Here is a 20,712-nt window from a genome sequence, read left to right as displayed (position 1 = left end):
TTTGTATTTAGTTTCTAAACACTGATTTTAGTGTACATGCTAATTTTTAGATGCATTTACATAAAAATAATAAAAAATGTACATTAAAATAAAAACATATAAAGGTGTCAATTATTCCTCTTCAATGTAGTGTACTCTAATCAATGCATGTACATTAAAATAAATGTATTGATTTTAATATACATGTCAATTTCAATTTTTATATCAATTTCTATTTTATTTATATTACTACTTCTATTTTATATTATTGATGTTATTTTGATAATATGTAAACATAATTATTTAACTAAACCAAACCATAACAAATGAACACTTTAATTTCGTGATTCTAAGTAAGAAAGATTATATGCCTTGAAATATAAACGAATTTATAATTTAAAATAGACAATAATGATTAATTATAAGAAAGATTATATGCCTTGAAATCTAAACGAATTTATAATTTAAAATAGACAATAATGATCAATTATTTTATTATTGTCAAATTTTATTAAAATCATAAAAATAAACTTACTTATACAGCTCCTTTGAAAAAACATTGATATTCTTACAGATTTTAAAATGATATTCTTACCATATATACCATGCAAATCTTAAAATAATATTATTACCATATATATGCTATGTCATCGAGATACAACTACTTTTAGATTTTAAAGAATACAAGACAATAATATTTTTATGTATCTTAAAATAATAATTTTACCATGTACAATATGCTATGGTCAAATAAATAAATATATGGCATTATTATTTTCTTATTTACCTTCGAGAGGGTACACACTCAAATAAGTTAGAAATTTGAATAATTGCATCGTAAAATATAGGGACCAGGTAAATTTCACTAGATAAATATTTAAGCCGAGACAATTCATTTTCTAGCCAATGTGTAGGGTCAGGAATTTATGTGCATATGCTGATTATTGTTCGTGAATCATGAGTTATCTTCTAGTTCTTCCTATGCTGATCATTGTTCGTGAATCATAAGTTATTTTCTAAAATACTGTGTATAGTACTTTGCACTTTGCAGCGAGGAGCATGAGGTATTATAATAGGGAGTTGTTTTTAGTGTGATTTTTTACACTTTTTGGTGCCAGAATTTAATGGAAAATTTTAAGGTGAAATTTTGATTTGTGTTATTTAAACTGGTTTTTTGACTATATATATGGATTCAACATCCTCAAAAACATGTAGGGCACTTTGATTGTGGTGTTACCCATCAAACTTGTGATTTCAATAAATTCCCGATTTTAGAGAAATTAGACCAAAAAAACCCACCGGAAAAGCTTAAAAAAAATCGCACTAAAGACAACTCGTTATAATAGCCTCCCATGCATGATGCTCTCTCTCCTCGAGTGTTACGACATCGACCTTCATGGCCATTGAAATTTTTGTATTTTGAGTTTGAAAAATTCATACATAGGTGGATCAAGGGGGCGATATAGGGCTAAAATTTAACATAGGAAGACTATGGGATTGGGTGCCATGTTTTGTTACCATTAATTTGTTTTTAACCTTCTTCCAAAAGCCGAGCTAAGTTGGCTTGGTAATCCGTCTCCGAATTTTGGTTCCAGAGGATGTGGAAGAGAGAAAATGAAGAGAGGAGGCCAAAAGCTTGGTTAATTCTTTTAAGGAGGAGATTTAGGAGATTTTCTTTAGGATATGTACCATTGATCAAATGTTGGATAGTGATCATAGAGTTTTCTAGGATAATAAGGTTCATAATTAATTCCCAGGTGTCAGGACAAAGTTAATCCAAACAAAAGACCATGCATCTCAACTTGGTCGTTAGTTTTTCTAACTAACCCCCAAGAGTATTTCGCTACAATTTTTCTTTCGGGATTAAAGAGAATCCCTCCCCCTCCTGCCACCCATAGATTACCCGTAGAAGCGCCATCGAAATTGAGTTCCCAATGATTTTTTCTTCTTTTCCAATCTTCCAAGGCTTAGTCAAAGATGTAGAGATGCCAAGCATTTTCCAATGGTTCGGGTATGGGAGAAAAGGAGGAGGAAATCAAAGAAGGGTTGGGGAAAGAGTTCATCAAAACTTTCTCTAGGCTAAGATAAGGAAGGGTCAGGGGTGGAGAGTGAAGGGTTGATAAGCTCCATACAGAAGGAAAGGGCTTTCGAAGTAGTAGGTCTAGGGGGGATAAGGATGCTTTGAAGATGGCTTTGTTTCTAGATAACCAGATTTTCCAGCAGAGATATTTGGGGAAGGAGACCCAAAGTTTTTTGAGATTAGATTTGCTAGTGAAGGAGCCATAAGATTTCTTTTTCCAAGAGGAAAATAAAACCTGGGGGTCTGAAGGCCATCTTATTCGGGATCCAGAGAGCCTAAGGAAATGTTTCAAACAATCTTGGAGTAGTGGCATGAGAGAAAAATTCATTTATGGTCTCTTCACGTTGCATGCATAAAGAAAAATAGGAGGGGCCTTGGATACCTCTTTTCATTACATTTTAGGAATTTTGAATTTTTTTATGGGAAAGGGGGCAACAAAAGGTATTAACTTTGGGTATAACATTAGTTTACCATAACTTTCTCCAGAGAGAGGAGTTTGGAGGGATTTGCGAAGAGAATAAGAGTTCCTTGTACCCTTCCTTGACAATATAGATAAAATATCTCCATCCAAGCCAGTCTGAGACATGATGGTTCTAACAAGCGCACCTTGCTAGCTTATCTTTCAGAGTTTCCACCAGGGGCTATAAAGTGTTGGGGATATTTGCCAAATTCAAGCTAGTACAACCACCAAAGTCGTCCCATTTGGAAATGTGAGCCAACATAGTCTTTCCAGCATTACACATGAACTACTTCAAGGGCTAAAGAACATCTGATTTAAAGAGGGGCAGTTGATTCATTATTGAGTCAGTCCACAAGCGGGTTTTCAATCCATTTCTAGGAACCCAATAGAGATGAACATTGATGAGAGGAGCTGTGGAAACTATGAGCTTCCAGATCGGGGATCTTTGCTGTGTGGGTTGAATAGGGTCGGTATCATGTTGATTTCCATGTTGTAAGTATTTTTCTTTGAGAACTTGCACCCACCATGACTCTGATTACACTTTAAACTTCTAGTCCAACTTGGCTCCAATGGCTTGGTTCATTAGGATGGGATCTCAGATACCAAGTCCTCAATGAAGCTCTGGAGCACGCTCATTAGTTGATTTGACCAAGTTGTGAAACTTCTTAGTAGAATATTTGCTCCCTTCCCATAGGATTTTTCTAATATAGAATCCAAGGTGGTGAGGAACATATTTTGGAGCAAGGAGAGCCAAAAATTGATAAGGGGGATAGTTGATAAAACTTACTTTATTAGAATAATATGAGCCGCTAAACTTAGCCATATGTCTCACCAAGAATCTAGTTTGCCTTTAATTTTCATAAGAGTACATTGCCAAGCTTGAGGAGAATGACCTTTGAGGCAGATGAGAATCCCCATATACTCAAAATCTTTCCAACTTTCCAGAACACTGAAGCCAAGAATATTTCCAATTTTTTTTTTTTTTTTTTGGCTCCAAATATATTCTAAGAAAAAATATAGGATTTGGAAACATTAGCTAAACCTTGTGTATATATATATTAGTTTACAAAATAATAAATCAATAATTTAATAATAATTTTAAAATTTCTATAATTAGAAATAAAACTAAATTAGATAATACTTATAATATTTTTTTATTATATTAATATCTTTTTTCCAACTTAGTATATTATAATTAAAAATAAAGTATATATAATTTTTGTTAAAGATGTGTAATTTCATTTTATTTAACATATAATTGACCGTTAATATTTATTGAACTAAATAACATTACATTATGAGAAAGATATGAAATTGACACACAATATTTAAATATTATATTAATAAATATTTATTATATAAAAACTTATATTAATAATAAAAAATATTGATTTCAATATTCATAATAAGATATAAATAACATATATTTTAATGTGTAACTTATATCAATTTTAAAAAATAATAATTAAATATATATTATATTAAATTGATAAATTAGATTTAAAAAATGTTTATTTGTTTGTTTGTTTTTGTTTTTGTTTTTAATTTCTAAACTTTTTATTTATTAAGAAAATCAGATTACATAAAAAACCATATGTATATAGAGGGAGAAACAAAAAAATGGTTCTCAAAATTTGTTGCTTAAATGTTCTACTCATGAATAAATATATACAAAAAAAACATAACTTATGGGCCTCCCTAGGTCAAGAACCCCACCATAGGATAAAGTATTAAGACCCAGATAGAAGCCCCACCTAAGAATCTGAGGTCGCCGACACCGTAGCTGCACTTTAGTCATACATAAGAACTAACATGGACGCTACAGGAAGGAGCTCTTGAGGGCTACACTAAAGCCACCAATCCACTAAAATAGAGACACCACCGTTAACCCACGAACCAACAGACCACGAACCAGTAGACCACCATCGCAAAACACATCTGCAAGTGAACACTGACATTACGAGCCCTATATAAGACGACATAACACAGAATCAGGAAAAAACAACACCCCTGACCAAAAAAAACATGGTTACGTCTCTGATAGATCATCATAATCCAAGGAATGAAAGGCCAAAGAAGGGCCTACCAAAACCAAAAAAAGGAGCTTCAGGAAGATGAAACATTTGTCGGAACTCGTGCAATTGAGCCAGGATTGCCTCTAGCATCTTTTCCATCAAACTCACAAGGAATGTGGCTCTCCACATGCATGAAGCGAGCATCCATTCTATCCACATAGAACCTCCAGTTTCTTAACATTCTTTTGACATCCTCCAAAGAGGGGGAGATGTTGTACTTCTCTACCTACTTATCGCTCAGTACCAAACCCAACAATGTCTTCATTTTCTAATGATGTATAACTGAGTTTAGGTACTTCTTCTTTCTACCCTTGGTGTGCCCAGGGTTTATCACCTACCCTGCCGGGTCCTTAAGCAATTCAGAGTCGGACATGGACTGCCTCTCCTCCCCATCTTTAATCTCTTAATCTCTTATCTCTTGGAGCGTTTATGGTGGAATTGCATTAAAATATGCTGCCACAGTATCATGGGAAAAGAGCCCTGCCCCCCTCTATCCAAGCTGGGTTTTGCTGCCACCACCCCTTCTAATCCCCTGCCTTTGTCATGGCAACATCTACGAATCATAAAGAGAGTTTTGGTACCCTATAGGGACCCCCCTACCTGCAAATGAACACACAAACTGACCAAAATCCCCCTTAACCAAGTCCGGACATCAACACACAAAATCATCACAATAACAACAGACACAGGACTGAAGGCTTGGTGGAAATCCACCAGAGAAGGCATAAGGAAATGATATTTCATCCATAAATTCAACTCCCTCAACAATTGGACAAAACAAACACCACCCCAAGGCAACATAAAAACAACAACCAAACTAATAGAGACCCAACTTCAAAACCCACCCACAACACCAGACTCTATATGCAAATAAAATAACCCAAGCTAATCCTTGCCACATAAACCAGATAGAACCACCACTAGATGTGGAAAACTGACCCAAACCCAGACACCAACTCACCCTAGAATACTCAAGAAGAAAATAAGAATCCAAAAGGAAATTAATATGCCACGACTGAGATACATGCATCTTTAGAGCCAAATTACCACAAAGGCACAACAGGACAGTCACCAAGACTAGAAAGGAGACCAAAAGACAAGATATTAACTTACAGGCCGAGCACTCCATCCCTAATTGAAGTGGTTCAAGTTGTTCCACCCAACGTGACCCAACTATGAATTCCACCACTGCCTCCGCACACCAGAGTGCAAGAACTGTCAAGATTTCTTCATGCCTTGTGCGAAACATTGAACCTTTCCACACCATGGTAGCTACCCACCTCACCCTCTTAGACAAGAAACTCTAGGAGGCTGAGGTCTCCCCCTTGGAATCCACTATTTCCTCATAGAGTGGTTTGCCAAATTTCCATGCTATAACCAAAGACCCTCACTAAACGTATATTTGCATGTTCATGCATGAGAAATGCCCGCCGCGTACAAACTGCATTAAATGAAGGATTGCGAGCCCGAGGGCAATCGGCTCAAAGCCCCATACCCTCTCTTGTCAACCATAACACCCCTATGGGGGAGATTTAAAAAATGTTGCTTAGCATGATTAGTATATATGCTTGTTTGTGAAAAAGAAAAACCATCTTAAATTTGAATCTCAATATATATATATATATATATATTTGAGGAGAAGATTATTTAACTATTTATTTAAATTTAAAAACATCAAAATATATTTAAATCCTATTTATTTATTTGAGGAGAAGATTATTTATTTATTTATTTAAATTTAAAAACATCAAAATAGATTTAAATCTTTCTAAATTTGATTTGGAATTAATATAGATAATCTTATAAAAAAAATTCACTTTTTAAAAGAAAAATAAAAACACTTATTAATACATTTGAAATTTTAATTTTAAATTTTTTGGGTAAGAGTTTAATATTTTTTTAATTTGTTTTTTTGGAGAGTTATGAGCTAGCTACAATATTTTTGAGGAGATTTAACCTATATGGGAGAAACAAATTGTTCATCAAACCATGAACTAAAATCTTTTGGATTTTTAAAATAATTTAATTTAATAATTTAATAAATTTTAGAAATATATGCAAAAATTTAATAAAAAAATTAAATTAATTTAAAACAAAATTTGATAAATTAAAAAAATTTAATTATCAAATAAGCGTAGTAATATTTTTGATAAGTTTAAATATTGAACATTTTTATTTTATTTTTGAGAGAAATTATTATTTAATGATGTAATTTAATTATTATTTAAATTACAATTTTAAAGGAGGTGTCGTGGTTATCATGGATAGAGATGACTACAAAAGAAAGATGTTAGATCATTTATGTAATAACGGTAGTTACAGAAAGCTTCAGAAAAACCCTATAAAAAAGTCTCAAATGTTGTAGCTTCCGCTGTAAAATCTTGTAGCTCCGTGAGCTCCATTATCCATAAACTTATTGAGAGCAACCCTCTTACTCCTAGGATTTATGACCTTCACAAAATCCATAAAGAGGGGGCCCCTCTCAGACCCATTGTCAACACCATTGGTGGACCAAATTACCTCCTAGCTAAATATTTAGCTCAAAAACTTAAACCTATAGTTGGCCTTTCCGATTCTTTTTTTAAGGATTTCGCCTCGTTTGTCAATGAGTTAAAAAGTTTAAAGTTTGAGCTTGGGGACATCCTTGTCAGCTTTGATGTTGTCTCTCTCTACACTAATATCCCTATCAATAAATCAATTGAAGTGATCAAGCATGTCACTGATCCGGATACAACCAAGTTGGTAGAGATCTTCCTCACCTCTACCTTTTTTAGTTTTGAAGGTGAGTACTACGAACAAACTTGCGGTTTTTCCATGGTTCCCCATTCTCCTTTGTTGTTTCCAATCTTTTCATGGAAGATTTCGAATTGAATGCCTTGGCTTCCGCTCCGTTCAAGCCTAAGCTTTGGAAGAGGTTCGTTGATGATACCTTCATCAAATGGCCTCATGGTCATGAGAAGTTGGATTTATTCCTCTAGCATCTAAATAATATTTCAAGCTCCATTAAGTTAACCATGGAAATTGAAATTAATGGCAATATTCTCTTCCTTGATGTTCTCATCTCCAAGAGAAATGATGACTTTTTCTCTCATCAATTCTTTTGGAAGAAAAACCACATGGAGCAATACCTTCATGCTAAATCCCATCATTTTCTGGCTGAAAATGTTGGTGTTCTTAGCACTTTGGCCACTTGTGCTCTTAGGGTCTCCGATAAAGATCACTTGGAAGAGGAGAAGGCCCATCTCCTTGAAGTTTTTAAGAATAATGGTTATAGTTGGTCCCAGGGTCTCAGGGCTTTCTTGAAGGCTAGCAAAGGTCCTAAATTAAGAAAAGATCAAAGAGAGATGGTTACCAATATTCAACTTCCCTTTGTCCAAGGTACCACTAACAAGATTGCTCAGATTTTAAGGAAGCATGGGATCTCTTCCACTTTTAGACCCGTTAACACTATTCATAACTCCCTCAGATTTGTCAAAGACCTTGTGGATCCAAAAGACATGAAGGGTGTTTATTTAATCCCATGTTCCCATGGGATCCCCTACATTAGTGAAAAAAGCCACTCTATAAATCAAAGGATTCGTGAACATGCGGTTAATATCAAACATTGTAGGACATGCTCCTCAACCTTGGCAGAACATGCTGACAAAACTAAACACCATGTTTGTTTTGAAGATTTACGTATCATTGCAAGGATAGACCACTTCCATCACCGAAAGTTTAGGGAGGCTATCGAAATTGAAAAAAGGTCTATCACCCTGAATAGGGACGATGGGTGGAAGATTACTAGTTACTGGTTCCCGTCTCTTTTTTCCCTAAATTAATACCCTTTCCCTCTCTTTTCTTTCTTAATGTTTTTTTTTTTTTCATATTATTAATAATATTTCTATTTATTATTATTATTATTATTTATTATTTTTTAGAAAACAATAATAATTATTATCTCAAAATATTAATATTAATCAATATAATAATAATAATATTAATCAATATAATAATATTAAGTAACCTAGATCACACGTAAACTTTAATAACATATTAGGACTTCATTTATTAATTTCAAATTAAGTTATTTATTTATTTATTTTGTAAATTAGGGTAGTAGTGAAAGTAATGATAATTCAATGTGTATATATATATATATATATATATATATATATATAGATATATATATATTAGTTTTCTAAAGTTTTTTTTAATTAATTTATTAACTATTTAGAGTTTATTTTAATTAATTTATTATTATTTTAATATTCATTTTTCTTAACTATTTTACATTTTTTACAATATATAATCGTTGATAAGATTCCAAGTCTTGATGATGGGTTTTTGGATTCCAAATCTTGATGATGAACCTACTTAGTGGTTAGATAACAAAAATTGAAATGTGATTTCCAAATATTTTAGCTTAATTTAGTTATATATATATATATATATATATATATATATATATATAAATTTACAAAATTAAATATTTAAATTAAAACGAAAAATATTAACTCATAAAAAATAATATATTAAAAAAACAAATAAAAATGAAAAATAAATACTTAAAATTAAGATGATGATGATGATGGTGGTGGTTAATGTCCACTGAGACCAAACTTTGGTCTATCGGACCTAAAGAAACGAATTATTTAGTTTGATTTAAGATTTTATTCCTATGCTCAAAAAGCTTGGAGAGAAGCCTCCCGAGCTCATTGTAATTTTGACAACGTAAAAGGCTAGGAAGGTCAGTATTGCAACAAAGATTTTGAAACTGAGATCTAATGTGGTTGTACGTGGGGCACTCTAAGAGGAAGTGATTTTCATCCTCAATGTTCGTATTCTCACAGAGAGTGCAGAACCTTTCCATCCATGGTGTTTTAGGAACTGCTCGACAACCCGTTTCAGTATGGAGCTCATGAGAGTTCGTTCTAATCTTGGCTATATTAATTTTCTTCTTTGAGCTAGTTAAAACAGAGAGATACTTTTGATCTTCTAGGGTGGGGTTGATGCCCTCCTTATAATATCTTAATTTTCTTTTAGTTGCTAAATCTTTCTCACACCACATTTTTTCTTTGAACTTAGAAGTAACAATATTTTTAATGTTATTAATGTTTTGCAATGCAAAATTCTCGTCGATCTCCCAATAGTTTAACCAGGCCTTGGTGTCTTTCTACCAACCTCGTTTGAGCCTTAGGTGGTTTTGGTTGGAATTTAAAGCTAGCTTAGGAAGTCTGTGGTCTCCTATGTTATTGAGTTTGTGCTTGTACAACAGAAGCCTAGTCATAGCTAGGCTCTCAATAGAGGAAAGACCCACTTCTAAAAGGAGAATAGGATAGGGTGCGTTGCTTTTAATTTTTGAGGTTATACATTATAGAACGCTTCTGGATTTGCTCAATATTTCTCTAGGATTCTCTAGAGATGCTACAACTCCAAACCTCACATCCATATAAGATAACCGGAGTGACTAAAGTTTCAAAGAAGAACTTCTTTCTATCCCACATTACGAGGTTTGCCGTTTTACAATTATTTTCAAGACCAAAATAAGCTTTCAATCCCCCATTAATCATTTTCTCAATGCTATAGTTCTAGTTGAGCTTGTGATGAATATCAATTCCTAGGTACTTTTAGGAAGACACTTCCTCCAAGTTACTATTGTCATACATAAAATTAGCGTAAGTGTCCTTCTTGGATTTGATAATCATAACTTTTGTTTTGTCAGTGTTAACAATCATACCCATGGTAGAGAACAAATCCTTAAGAAGTATAAGTTTCTTATCAAGATCAAATGGGCACCTTGCGAGAAGAACAATATCGTCAGCGTAGAGAAGAAGGATAATAACTATCCCAGCTAAGATCGTGCCAGCACATCTTGCTTCCTCTAAACAACCTTCTAGCTTGTCAATGTAAATGGCAAATAGGGTAGGGGAGAGGGGGCAACCTTGTTTAACTCCGATATTACATTTAATATCTTTTGACCACACTCATTGCTTTTTAACTTGGCAATTACATTCTCGTATAACCTTATAGCGGCAGCTCTCAACTCAAAAGGAACCTTTAGCTCTTCTAATCTATTCCAAAGGTTGTTTCTAGGAACCGTATTGAAAGCCTTTCTAAAGTCCACAAAGCAACAAAAGAGATTGGATTTATCATTGCGGCATTCCTCCACAATGTCCTAAGCGTAACGAGGTGGTCTGTTGTTGAGTGTTGCTTTTTAAAACTTTCTTGGCCTTTAGCCTGCTTACCTTCACTTTCAAGCCATATGCTCAACTTCCTTTCCAAAATAATACCATATAACTTGGCTAGGAGAGGGCTGATCATAATTGTCCGATAATTAGTGGGGTTATTTGTATCCCCACTTTTAAAAATATGGATAATGAGGCTTTGAGTCCATGGTTTAGGGAACCCTTGCTTGACCGCTTGATTGAAAAGCTTGTGAATGTGGGGGATGAGAATAGGACCTCCAATTTTTAAGATTTCCGCTTGGTAACCTTCCATGTCCTTATCTTTCCCATTAGCCAAGCGATTAACCCCAAAATCAATGTCTTCTAATGAGAAAAATTCTTTCGTTGTGAGCAAGGTTTCAAAGTTATCCATGACATTTGGAGATTCATAAAGCTTTTTAAGATTTGAATTCCAGTCGTGTAAAGCAATTTTATTATTATCTTTAGTTTTCCTAGTTAGAATCTGCCTCCAGAATTTCTTAGGAGCTACCTTAGAGAGGTGTAAGATATTCTCTTGTCTTTTACGAATATACTGCCTTTTTTTCCTTTTAGTTAGGGCTTTGTATATTTTTATCTTGCCAATTTTAAGAGATTCATCAACAACTTCCTTAATTGCTGTCCTCGCACTTTTACAATCTTTGTCATACCATAGGTTGGTTTTGCTATTTCTTTTATTACTTGAAACTTCAATTGAGAACTTGTTAATAGAATATGAGAGGGTTGTAGTAAAATTATGATAGAGATCTTTTATGTTGTCTATACTAGATAAAGGAAGCAAATTAGTTTTTAATTCATTTAGAAAGATATCTTTTTTATTTCTATCAAAGATTAACTTCTTTTGGCTATAAGGATTATCTTCTACGGGATCTCTATCCATGACAAAATTGAGAGTTATAAGTAAAGGCCTATGATCAGATTTAGGCTCGTGGTCATTTAAGATGTCAAAATTTGTTACTTCGTTGTATAGAGGGAGATCAGAGATAACATAGTCTACCGCGCTGCTACCAAGCCCATGGATGCAGGTCATCTGGCTAGAATTGGGCCACTTTTTTAGACCGTTGCAAATTATGAGATCCTGAGCACTACAAAGCTTGACTAGCTCCAACCCAAACAAATTCTCCCCGAGGTCTTCAAAGCTCCTTTTGTACCGGCTAGCCAGAGGAAGGTCTTCGTCTAACCAAAGAGGATTAGGGTTTGAATGATTACTTAGAAGAATAACTTGGTTGCTTGAAGTTCGAGCATTAAAGTCACCCATTAAAAGGATATTGCCTTCATTCCTTAGGCTATAAATATCAGTCTCTAAACCATTGTAAGGAATATTTTTATCTAGATTCTTTTTCTTATAGAAGTTAGAATTGATGGGGGGAAATAACATATTGCTATATAGGTCTTTTTATCATAAATGTCAATAATTTCTATCCAACTATATTGGTTGTAAGGGTCGTTTTTATAAATCCTAGCATGGGGAGAGATGTTCTTCTTAATGTAACAAGCTATACCCCCAATGCTTCTACATGAGGATCGCTTATTCTAGGTAGACCATAATGTAAAGCCATCTATGTTAGGGACCTTAGATTCTTCGTGCTCCCAAGTTTCAACAAGCAAAATAATATCAACATCATTTGAGATCCAACTTAGCTTGTAGCCTTTGTTCCGTGGAAAGCCCCGATAGTTCCAAGAAAGAATCCGGAGCATGTTGAATTGCTATTTATTATTATCTTTTTGGTTTCTATCTCGAATAACGTCTTTTCTATTTCTGATTATTGCCCATTTTCCTTCCTTCTTAGCTTCCTTTACCTTTTGAACCTCCTTTCTCAATTCTGCTTGATATTTTGGAATGAGATCTTCATTTATAAATATTCCCGTTCCTTTTAGACTTGAGGTTTTACTAAGTATGTCATACTTATGGTCAATAGAGCTCACCTTTATTCGGATCAGCCTTCCTTTATTCTCAGTCAGTTTCCCCAACCTTGTTGCTTCTGTGAGACATGTTGTTTCAATTTGTAATCTTTTATGTAATTCTGTCTGGGCTATGGCTAAAGTATCCTCGTCTACCTCCTCTTTCAAACCGAAGATTATAAGGTTCAAGGCCCTTTTGTTACGTTCATGGTCTAATTCTATCAATTTTTTCATTTCATCTTTAATTGGTTTGATATCTAATTTACCTGCCACACTATTTAGGGTGAGGCGGCTATTAACTTTTTCTTCTAGCTCTTTAATCATGTCTTTCATTTTAAGGCTCTCTAAAGTATCAACATCTACTTGCTGGGATGTTTGGTTCGTATTTTGGTTTTGTTTTTCTATAACCTGCAACCTAATCTCCATTGCCTCCATTTTATTCTCCAATAGTTCTATTCTATTTTCTATTTGCTTTTGGATCTTGTCTTCAAGAGATGTGGATTTATTTTCGAGTATAGCTGCTAACCCTATTAGTAGCTTGACTTCTCTTTCTTCTCTACATTTCTCTAAAAACTCTATATACTCATAAAGGCTTTGTAAAGTAACTTTTCTAAATCTAATATTGGATAAACTCTCACGCAAAAATAATAACAGTAAGTTCACATAATAATAATATTCCCTCGAAAGAAATAATAAATGATTTTATTTGATTGTAGAAAAAGATGACTCAGATTTCGGAAATCCCCTGATCACTTTTAAACTAAAAGTTTAAAGAAGAGTTAAATATTTTCATAATTTTACAAAACAAAGAATTATTATAGTATATTTTTTACGTAAAAATTAAGTTCATAATAAATATAATATAATATTTGAGTCGTGAATTTGGTTTATGATATTTTTCATGTGAAAAATAAAAATAATTTGTATGGAAAATAACCTTTAACATTTTAAAAATAAAAAATATTTATCAGGGAAAAGACAAACTTTACACTTAAAAATATTTATCATGAAAACAAAAACATGCACGTTAAAAATATTTATCATATTAAATATTAAGAAAGAACCATTCAAACTTCTCTTCGAAATTATCAAGATGACAAATTCAATGGGCCAACAGAATAAGCTTACATGTACCGCTATTATTGCTTCCCGTATATAACCCTAAAACAGACATTAATTCTCTTTCGGTTTTTTTTTTCCTTTTTTCCCGGGAATCAAGGAAGCGTCAGTATATAGCTTTGTCTATGAGTGGACCTTTAGACTTGTGGAGTTTACCTATACCAGTATTATCACTTGAGTGTATAATTTTGAAATTAACATTAGTTTCTTTTTAGTGTTTTTTAATATATAGATATGTTCTTTTTGTTATTTATCAAGAAAGAGTCCGTATATAATATAGTTACCAAATTAGGAAGAGCAAGTATATAACATAGTTACCAAATTGATTTTGATATGAAAAATTTAACTATTTAAAATTTAATAGGGAATATTTTTTATTTTTTATTTTTTATTTTGTAAGATCTTACAAAATTAGAATATTTAATTTTTTTTAATATGTTTTTACTTTATATTTTTTTAATTAATTATTTATAATTTAAAACAATTAAAAATATTATACATATAGCTAATATTATATAATTTTATTTAAAAAAATCATAAGATTGTATTGTTTTTAGAAAAGTATAATAACATCACATCATAATTTTTAATATAATTAATAACTTTATTATTAATTAATAACTAAAACCTAAATTTCTCATGGTAAAATTTGCATCTCTTTGAAAGTGCACTCTGTTCATTTAGTTAAAGGCTGCACATTCTATTCAATCTAAAAGGGAAGCACACCCAAACCTTAATTTATAGTTGTCGATTGGTTACTAGTGAGAAAGAGCATTGGAGTGTCCGACCATAATTATCACATTTGAAAAAAATTACAGTTATAAAAAATGTAAATATAAAATTCAATAGGAAAAAAATTGGAATTATATATCTTACAAATATTTATAAAAGAATTTATTATTCTTTGTTATAGGAATTTATTATTTTTAGCAACTATAAATTTACTATCTTCTACTATATTTTAATATGAAATTTACTTTTTTCATAATATACTTTTTAAAATGCAATTCACTGTTACTATATCTTTTTAATATCTAAATTTCTGTTTTCTAACTTTTAATATTAATTTTTATTAAGAAAAATCACTATTAAATTAAACTAAAATTGTAATTTCTTAAATATTAATATAAAATTTCAGTTATTTATTTTTAAATATTAAATTATATATTAACCAATTTATTACTAATTCTATTACAATTTTGTTTTGTTTTTTTGTTTTTTAATTTTTTAAATATTAAAATTTTTATTCGCAATAATCCATATGTAATACAAATCACTGAATTTTTAGCTGAAATAATCAAACATATTTATTTTCATTTTTTGAGCCAATACAACCCAACATAATAACTATAACCCTACAGAAAAATACACCTGGAAATTTGTAGGAGCCAAACCTCCATACACCACAATTAGACTGCACGTCTGAACTAATACCCAGGGATCAATCCTGACCCGAAGAACCATATGAACAGAGCTGCAACTGCCACTTAATTGATCTGTTTGTTTGTATGTAATCTTTTGATACCCGCGTATTCATACAATGAATTCTTCCCCTCCACACCGCGGGAGAAATACCATTTCATGTAATCTTCATGACTAAAATTTCTGAACAAGCATGGATGACTTTCATCTATCAGTTCTTCTGCTGGACCGATCTCTGCTTCGAGTTCAGGAGCATAAAACACCCCAATCGACAGCCTATCCCTGCAACGGTCTGTCATTGCCCGATGTTCTATGCTTTTGTATCTTCCATTACTCATTACCTGAAAAACCAACCACACAACAAAAAAACATTTATCAAATGAAGTTTTTTTATTTGAAAATATCTAGTCTCTAGTTACATAAAATAAAAATTATGAATACCAGATCTCCCCATCTAACAATTAAATTGGACTAAAACACGCACCAATTAAAGACCATAAGCTTACCTCTATCAAATTTCCAACGTTAATGACGAGAGCATAAGGAATAGGTTGCACAGGTATCCATTGGTCATCCTTGCGGACATTTAATCCTACTACTTCATCATCCTGCAATAAGAGCGTAATGCCAGTCATGTCTGCATGTGGGCTCAGCCCAAACACACGATCTGGTCTGGGGCACTTAGGATAGTAATTCATCCTCATTTTTTGGTATGTCTTTCCAAATTTTTTCTCAAAGAAATCAGGCTTCAACTGTAATGTCTCTGCAATTAACCCCAACAGCTTCCCAGCAAGTCCTTTAATTTGGGTATTGTATGCATCCACAATCTCCCTGTCAAACAACCCCCACAGCACTATCAGTAAAACAGCAGCAAGACCAAAAAAACCTATACATATTCCATGGAATTTTTCAAAACCCAATCTTTATGTCCAGTATCCTCAAAACAATACAAGTCCATGTTTAAATAGGTCAAGAGCTTCATAGTTTATATGGGTATTACGGATTCAGTATCTGAACTAGTAGCGTTTTGCCATATTTGATATCAGAGTGCCTATTGCAGGGATTTAGCTCCCGTCAGGTTCACAGGTCGAACTTTACTGGTGCAACGGTGGAATCTAAACAGAGGAGTGGCAATGCTAAGGGTGTAGGGTGTTTTGTTAGATGGAGAAATTATTACAAGTTGCCATGTATCAGCAATAAAGGTTTTGGACAATTTTGTTAGATGGAGAAATGATTACAAGTTGCCCTGTATCAGCTATAAAGGTTTTGGACAATTCCAATTCTTTTCAAGGGTGGGATAATGAAGTTAATTTTTTTTCTTTTAAATACTGGATTTTTGGATGTCGGTCAAGATTCTAATTAGTTATTTGCTATATAAAATAGCATACTGGAACAGCGATTTTTTTTCCATAAAGTCAGTGACGCTTTCTAGATTTTCCGGACACTGAAACACATATTTGAAATCATTTCAAGGCAGATCAATAAAATTGAAATGATATCGAAAATTAATTTTTTTTTTTTACTATATATTTTAATTGCATTCGCACAAGTTTTTTTTACCATTCGATATTGATTAAATTTTGAGATGAAAATAATAATATAATTTTATAATTATAATTAAGTTAGATTATAAATTGGTGTATTTGGATAATGAGATATTTTTGTTTTTTTTCCTAATTTTTTTTACAATGGGTATATTATCTCAATAAGTTAGATTATAAGTTGGTGTAATATATTTGGATATTGAGATATTTTTGTTTCATTTTCCTTAATTTTCTTGACAATTGGTATGTTATTTCAATTCACCCTTTGATGTATGGTAAATGTTGATTTGTCCCCGTCAAGTGTTATTCATACTTGATCAATTTACATATGTTTAGCTAGAGTAGTAGGGATGGTGGTTTTACATCCCAGCTGTTTCCAGACGTCCCAATCCTAGGCTTAACTATGAGTTCTTAATATATGTGGCTTGCAAGTTGTTGCATATATCTAAGGAGAGAAAGATAGGCATCCTGTTGGAGTCTAGGATCAACTGTCTCCAAGGTGAGCAAGATAACTACCATTCTGTCCAACCACCTAAAGTGATAACCACAATTGACAGAAACTTATTCCAAAGCTACAAGATATCAAACTAAAAGACTAAAACATGGCCGGAAAAAAACACAGTGATTCCACCCAATAACCCCACTAGATCAATATATATATATATATGAATAATAATAATAATAAAATATAATGTTTTAATTTTAATTTTTTAATTTATTTCACTATTATTATTATTATTATTATTTTTTTTTTATATATATATATACCCATATAGGATAAAATTTAGCCTATCTGTTTGAACAAAATGGGTTTAAAGTGCACCTGAAATCGGTAGGTTGAGCAGGCCAGACATTCAAATCTCTGTAGTCGGAAGGAAACATTATCAAACCCAACAAGTCACCCCAATCCAGCTTTTGCCTTTCAGACACGACGAATGTCTTGCCGTAGCCCTGAAGATCTCTTGGATTAACAGCATACTTCTGTTTCTCCTCCAATGGAAGCTGGAAAAACTCCTTTCCAACTCTCTTAACAGCATCTATTAATGTGTTGGGGATACCGTGATTCACAACCTATAAGACGCCAACCAAAATATATTTAGTTATTTTTCTTGCAAAACAGTTCATCACACCAAGAGAGCAGGAGTTCATCAAATGATACCTGGAAGAATCCCCATTCTTCACAAGCCTGGCCAATCTTCTTAATCTCTTGTTCTCTCTGCGATCCTTCTGAAACCTTGGCCATGTCAATGATGGGGATGTCCAGCTGACGACCAGACAATGAAGTTGGTGTTGGTCTTTCTTCGTCCCCTCTAATATATCTTTCTGGTATGGCATCCTTCTGCTTTTTCACTAGTTCTTGAACGCTGTCGACTGTAATAAAAGACCTACCCCAATTGGGAAGGTTTCTGTCAGCACTCTCATAAGGTGGAGCCATCGTTCCAAACAGTGACTGAAGAAATAAATTGAGGCGAACTCCTATAACGCAGCTTGGTGCAGGCAATATTGATTAAAATCGGAGTTTTGGGTCAAATTTATAGTGGTAGGAACTCAATGGGAATTGAAACGCGTTCATGACCGGGACTTTGCATACAGGGAAAAGTTCAAGAGTGTATTCGCCGTGGCTTCCGGGACGCCAGAGGTGACCTTTATCCTTTTGACTTATATTTAGGGAACATTGTAAAAAGTCGTATGTTGAATATGGAAAAGTCTTTCATTGTGCTTTGTGAAAAGAGTATTCTCCCAGTTCCCACAACAGGAGCAGCTCTGGAGCAGCTCTGTCGCCCACGTGACCGAATTGAAAACTGATACTTATCAAGTGCGCAAGATTTGGCGCGATAACTACGGCAAGAGCTAACGAGCCTGTCATAGGGCATTAAATGCCCGTTTAGCTGCAAGTTAGATAGCCCTCCGTGTATTATAAGGCTGGCCCGTGGGTCTCCTTGTGCGTCCTCCGTGTGTTATCGGGCTAGGCTATCGAGCTTGCAGCTAAGCGGGCATTTAATGCCCTATGGCAGGCTCCTTAGCTCTTGCCGATAACTACAACCTGAAATGGTGAGCGTATTCGTAAAACATTTTTGGATTATTTTGGGCAGTAAAAATGTGATTTTTAGTTGTTTAAAATGTGTTTTTAATTATAAAAAATAAATAAATTGTATTTCTAAAAATTTTAGATTATACAATTCAAATGTGATACTAATAATTTTATCAATTTTCTAAAAAAATTGAAAAATAAAAATTAGTTCAAACATGTAAAAGAATTAAATTAAATAAGTCTAAAGCATAGTTACCAAATTCAATTCGAATTCTATAGGAAAGATTCAGTAAAATTCAATAAGGAAATAATTGGGATATATAAATTTTAATTATTAAAAAAAATAAATGATCTATTTTTACTTTCTATCTTTTTGAACTAATTATTTATAAACTAAAATAATTTAAATATATCTCATATTATATAATTCTATTAAAAAAAACCATAAACCTATATTATTTTAAAAAAAGTAACCATCTCAAATCATAAATTTTAATGCTTCTCTTAAAAATGAAAAATAATTTCATTATTAATTAATAACTAAAACCTAAATCTCTCCTGATAGATTTAGCCTTTCCAAGTGGATCCCATTGAAATAGCCTTTCCAAGTGGATCCCATTGAAAGCACACTTTCAAAAGTTGATTTTGTTCTTCTAGTTAAACGCTGCACATTCTATTCATTCTACACACGGTGAAGCACACCCAAACCATAATTCATGGTTTTAGATTTTGTTACCCATGGCGTGTTACCAGATTTAAAAAAATATGTATAAAATTCAATATGGAAAAAATTTCAGATTATATATTTTATAAATATTTATAAATAAGAATTTATTAATCTTTGTTATATGAATTTATTATTTTAGTAACTATAAATTTACTATTTTCTACCATATTTCAATATGAAACTGATTGTTTTCACAATTGCAAATTTTCTCATATCCAATTTACTATTTATATATATTTTTAATATAAAAATTTCAGCTTTTTAAAAATTAAATTTTTTTAGTAACAAAAAACTTTACAAAATTAAATCACTATTGTAAATTTTTAATATAGAAATTTCAGTTTTTAATTTTTAAAATATTAATTTTTATATGCACAAAATTTTATAATTTTTCATATACCATTTACAATTGATTGGAGTATGTCCTAAAACTGTTTTTGTTTGTTAAGAGCTTTGCTTTATCATATAAAGAAACAAGTTAAGGCCAAAATGTGAAATTCTGCCGCCTTACTAACCACTACAAGTAATTCCAAGTGGATGATTTTCCTTAAATAACAGTAATAAATCATTCAGCATCAGCAAATCAAAATCAGTAATAACTATATTTATTATTATTATTTATTTTCCTTAAATAACAATAACATTCAGCCAACATTAACAAATAGCTAATTTAAATTATAATAGATTTTTTTAGCGTGCTACGAATAAAATAAAAATAAACTAAAGCATCTTATCTGTCAGTGCGTAATCAGATTTTCTGCCCCGCAAAAGGCATGGTTGCACTGCATTACCTGTCACGTTAAAGTTTCAAGCGTAACTTCATAATTTCATTTGCGCTACCTTTTATGTGAAAGTGTCAGAAAAATAAGTCTGCACGGAGGGTATCGCTCCTCTCTGGTCAGAGTAATAGATTCAAATGCACGGATGGCTGGGCTCTGATAGGATGTTGGATCGGTGGGCTTTCTCATCTTAGTTTCGTGGAGAATCTACAAAGCACTTCTATGCAGATGGCTACAGAGCAATGGTGATTTATAGAAGGAATTGTTTTTAGTGTGATTTTTTTGGAGATTTTGGTGACGGAATTTGGTGGAAAAAATTGAGATTAAATTTTGATTTGTATTATTTAAAATAGTTTTTTAATTGTATATTTAGATTCAGCACCCTAAAAA

At 32.5% G+C, this 20,712-nt stretch overlaps 1 protein-coding gene across 1 annotated transcript; it reads right to left on the bottom strand.

Annotated features, from left to right (window-relative positions):
• Nucleotides 1–15,094: 15,094 nt before the first annotated feature.
• LOC149215506 (protein LATERAL BRANCHING OXIDOREDUCTASE 1-like) lies at nucleotides 15,095–18,270 on the bottom strand. The gene is made up of 4 exons (XM_089391097.1): nucleotides 17,944–18,270; nucleotides 17,608–17,855; nucleotides 15,747–16,071; nucleotides 15,095–15,581 (listed from the first exon to the last, which is right to left on the bottom strand). The coding sequence occupies exons 1-4, from the start codon at nucleotides 18,217–18,219 to the stop codon at nucleotides 15,306–15,308; spliced, it is 1,125 nt and encodes a 374-aa protein (XP_089247223.1). The 5' UTR covers nucleotides 18,220–18,270; the 3' UTR covers nucleotides 15,095–15,305.
• Between the last annotated feature and the right edge of the window lie 2,442 nt (nucleotides 18,271–20,712).

The sequence above is a fragment of the Pinus tabuliformis genome, chromosome 1_1, assembly GCF_031772625.1.
Source record: "Pinus tabuliformis cultivar Carrire ecotype Pingquan chromosome 1_1, CPIR1, whole genome shotgun sequence".
NCBI lineage: Eukaryota > Viridiplantae > Streptophyta > Pinopsida > Pinales > Pinaceae > Pinus > Pinus tabuliformis.
The sequence above is the reverse complement of the archived record's forward strand: the minus strand, read 5'-3'. Positions and strand labels throughout refer to the sequence as shown.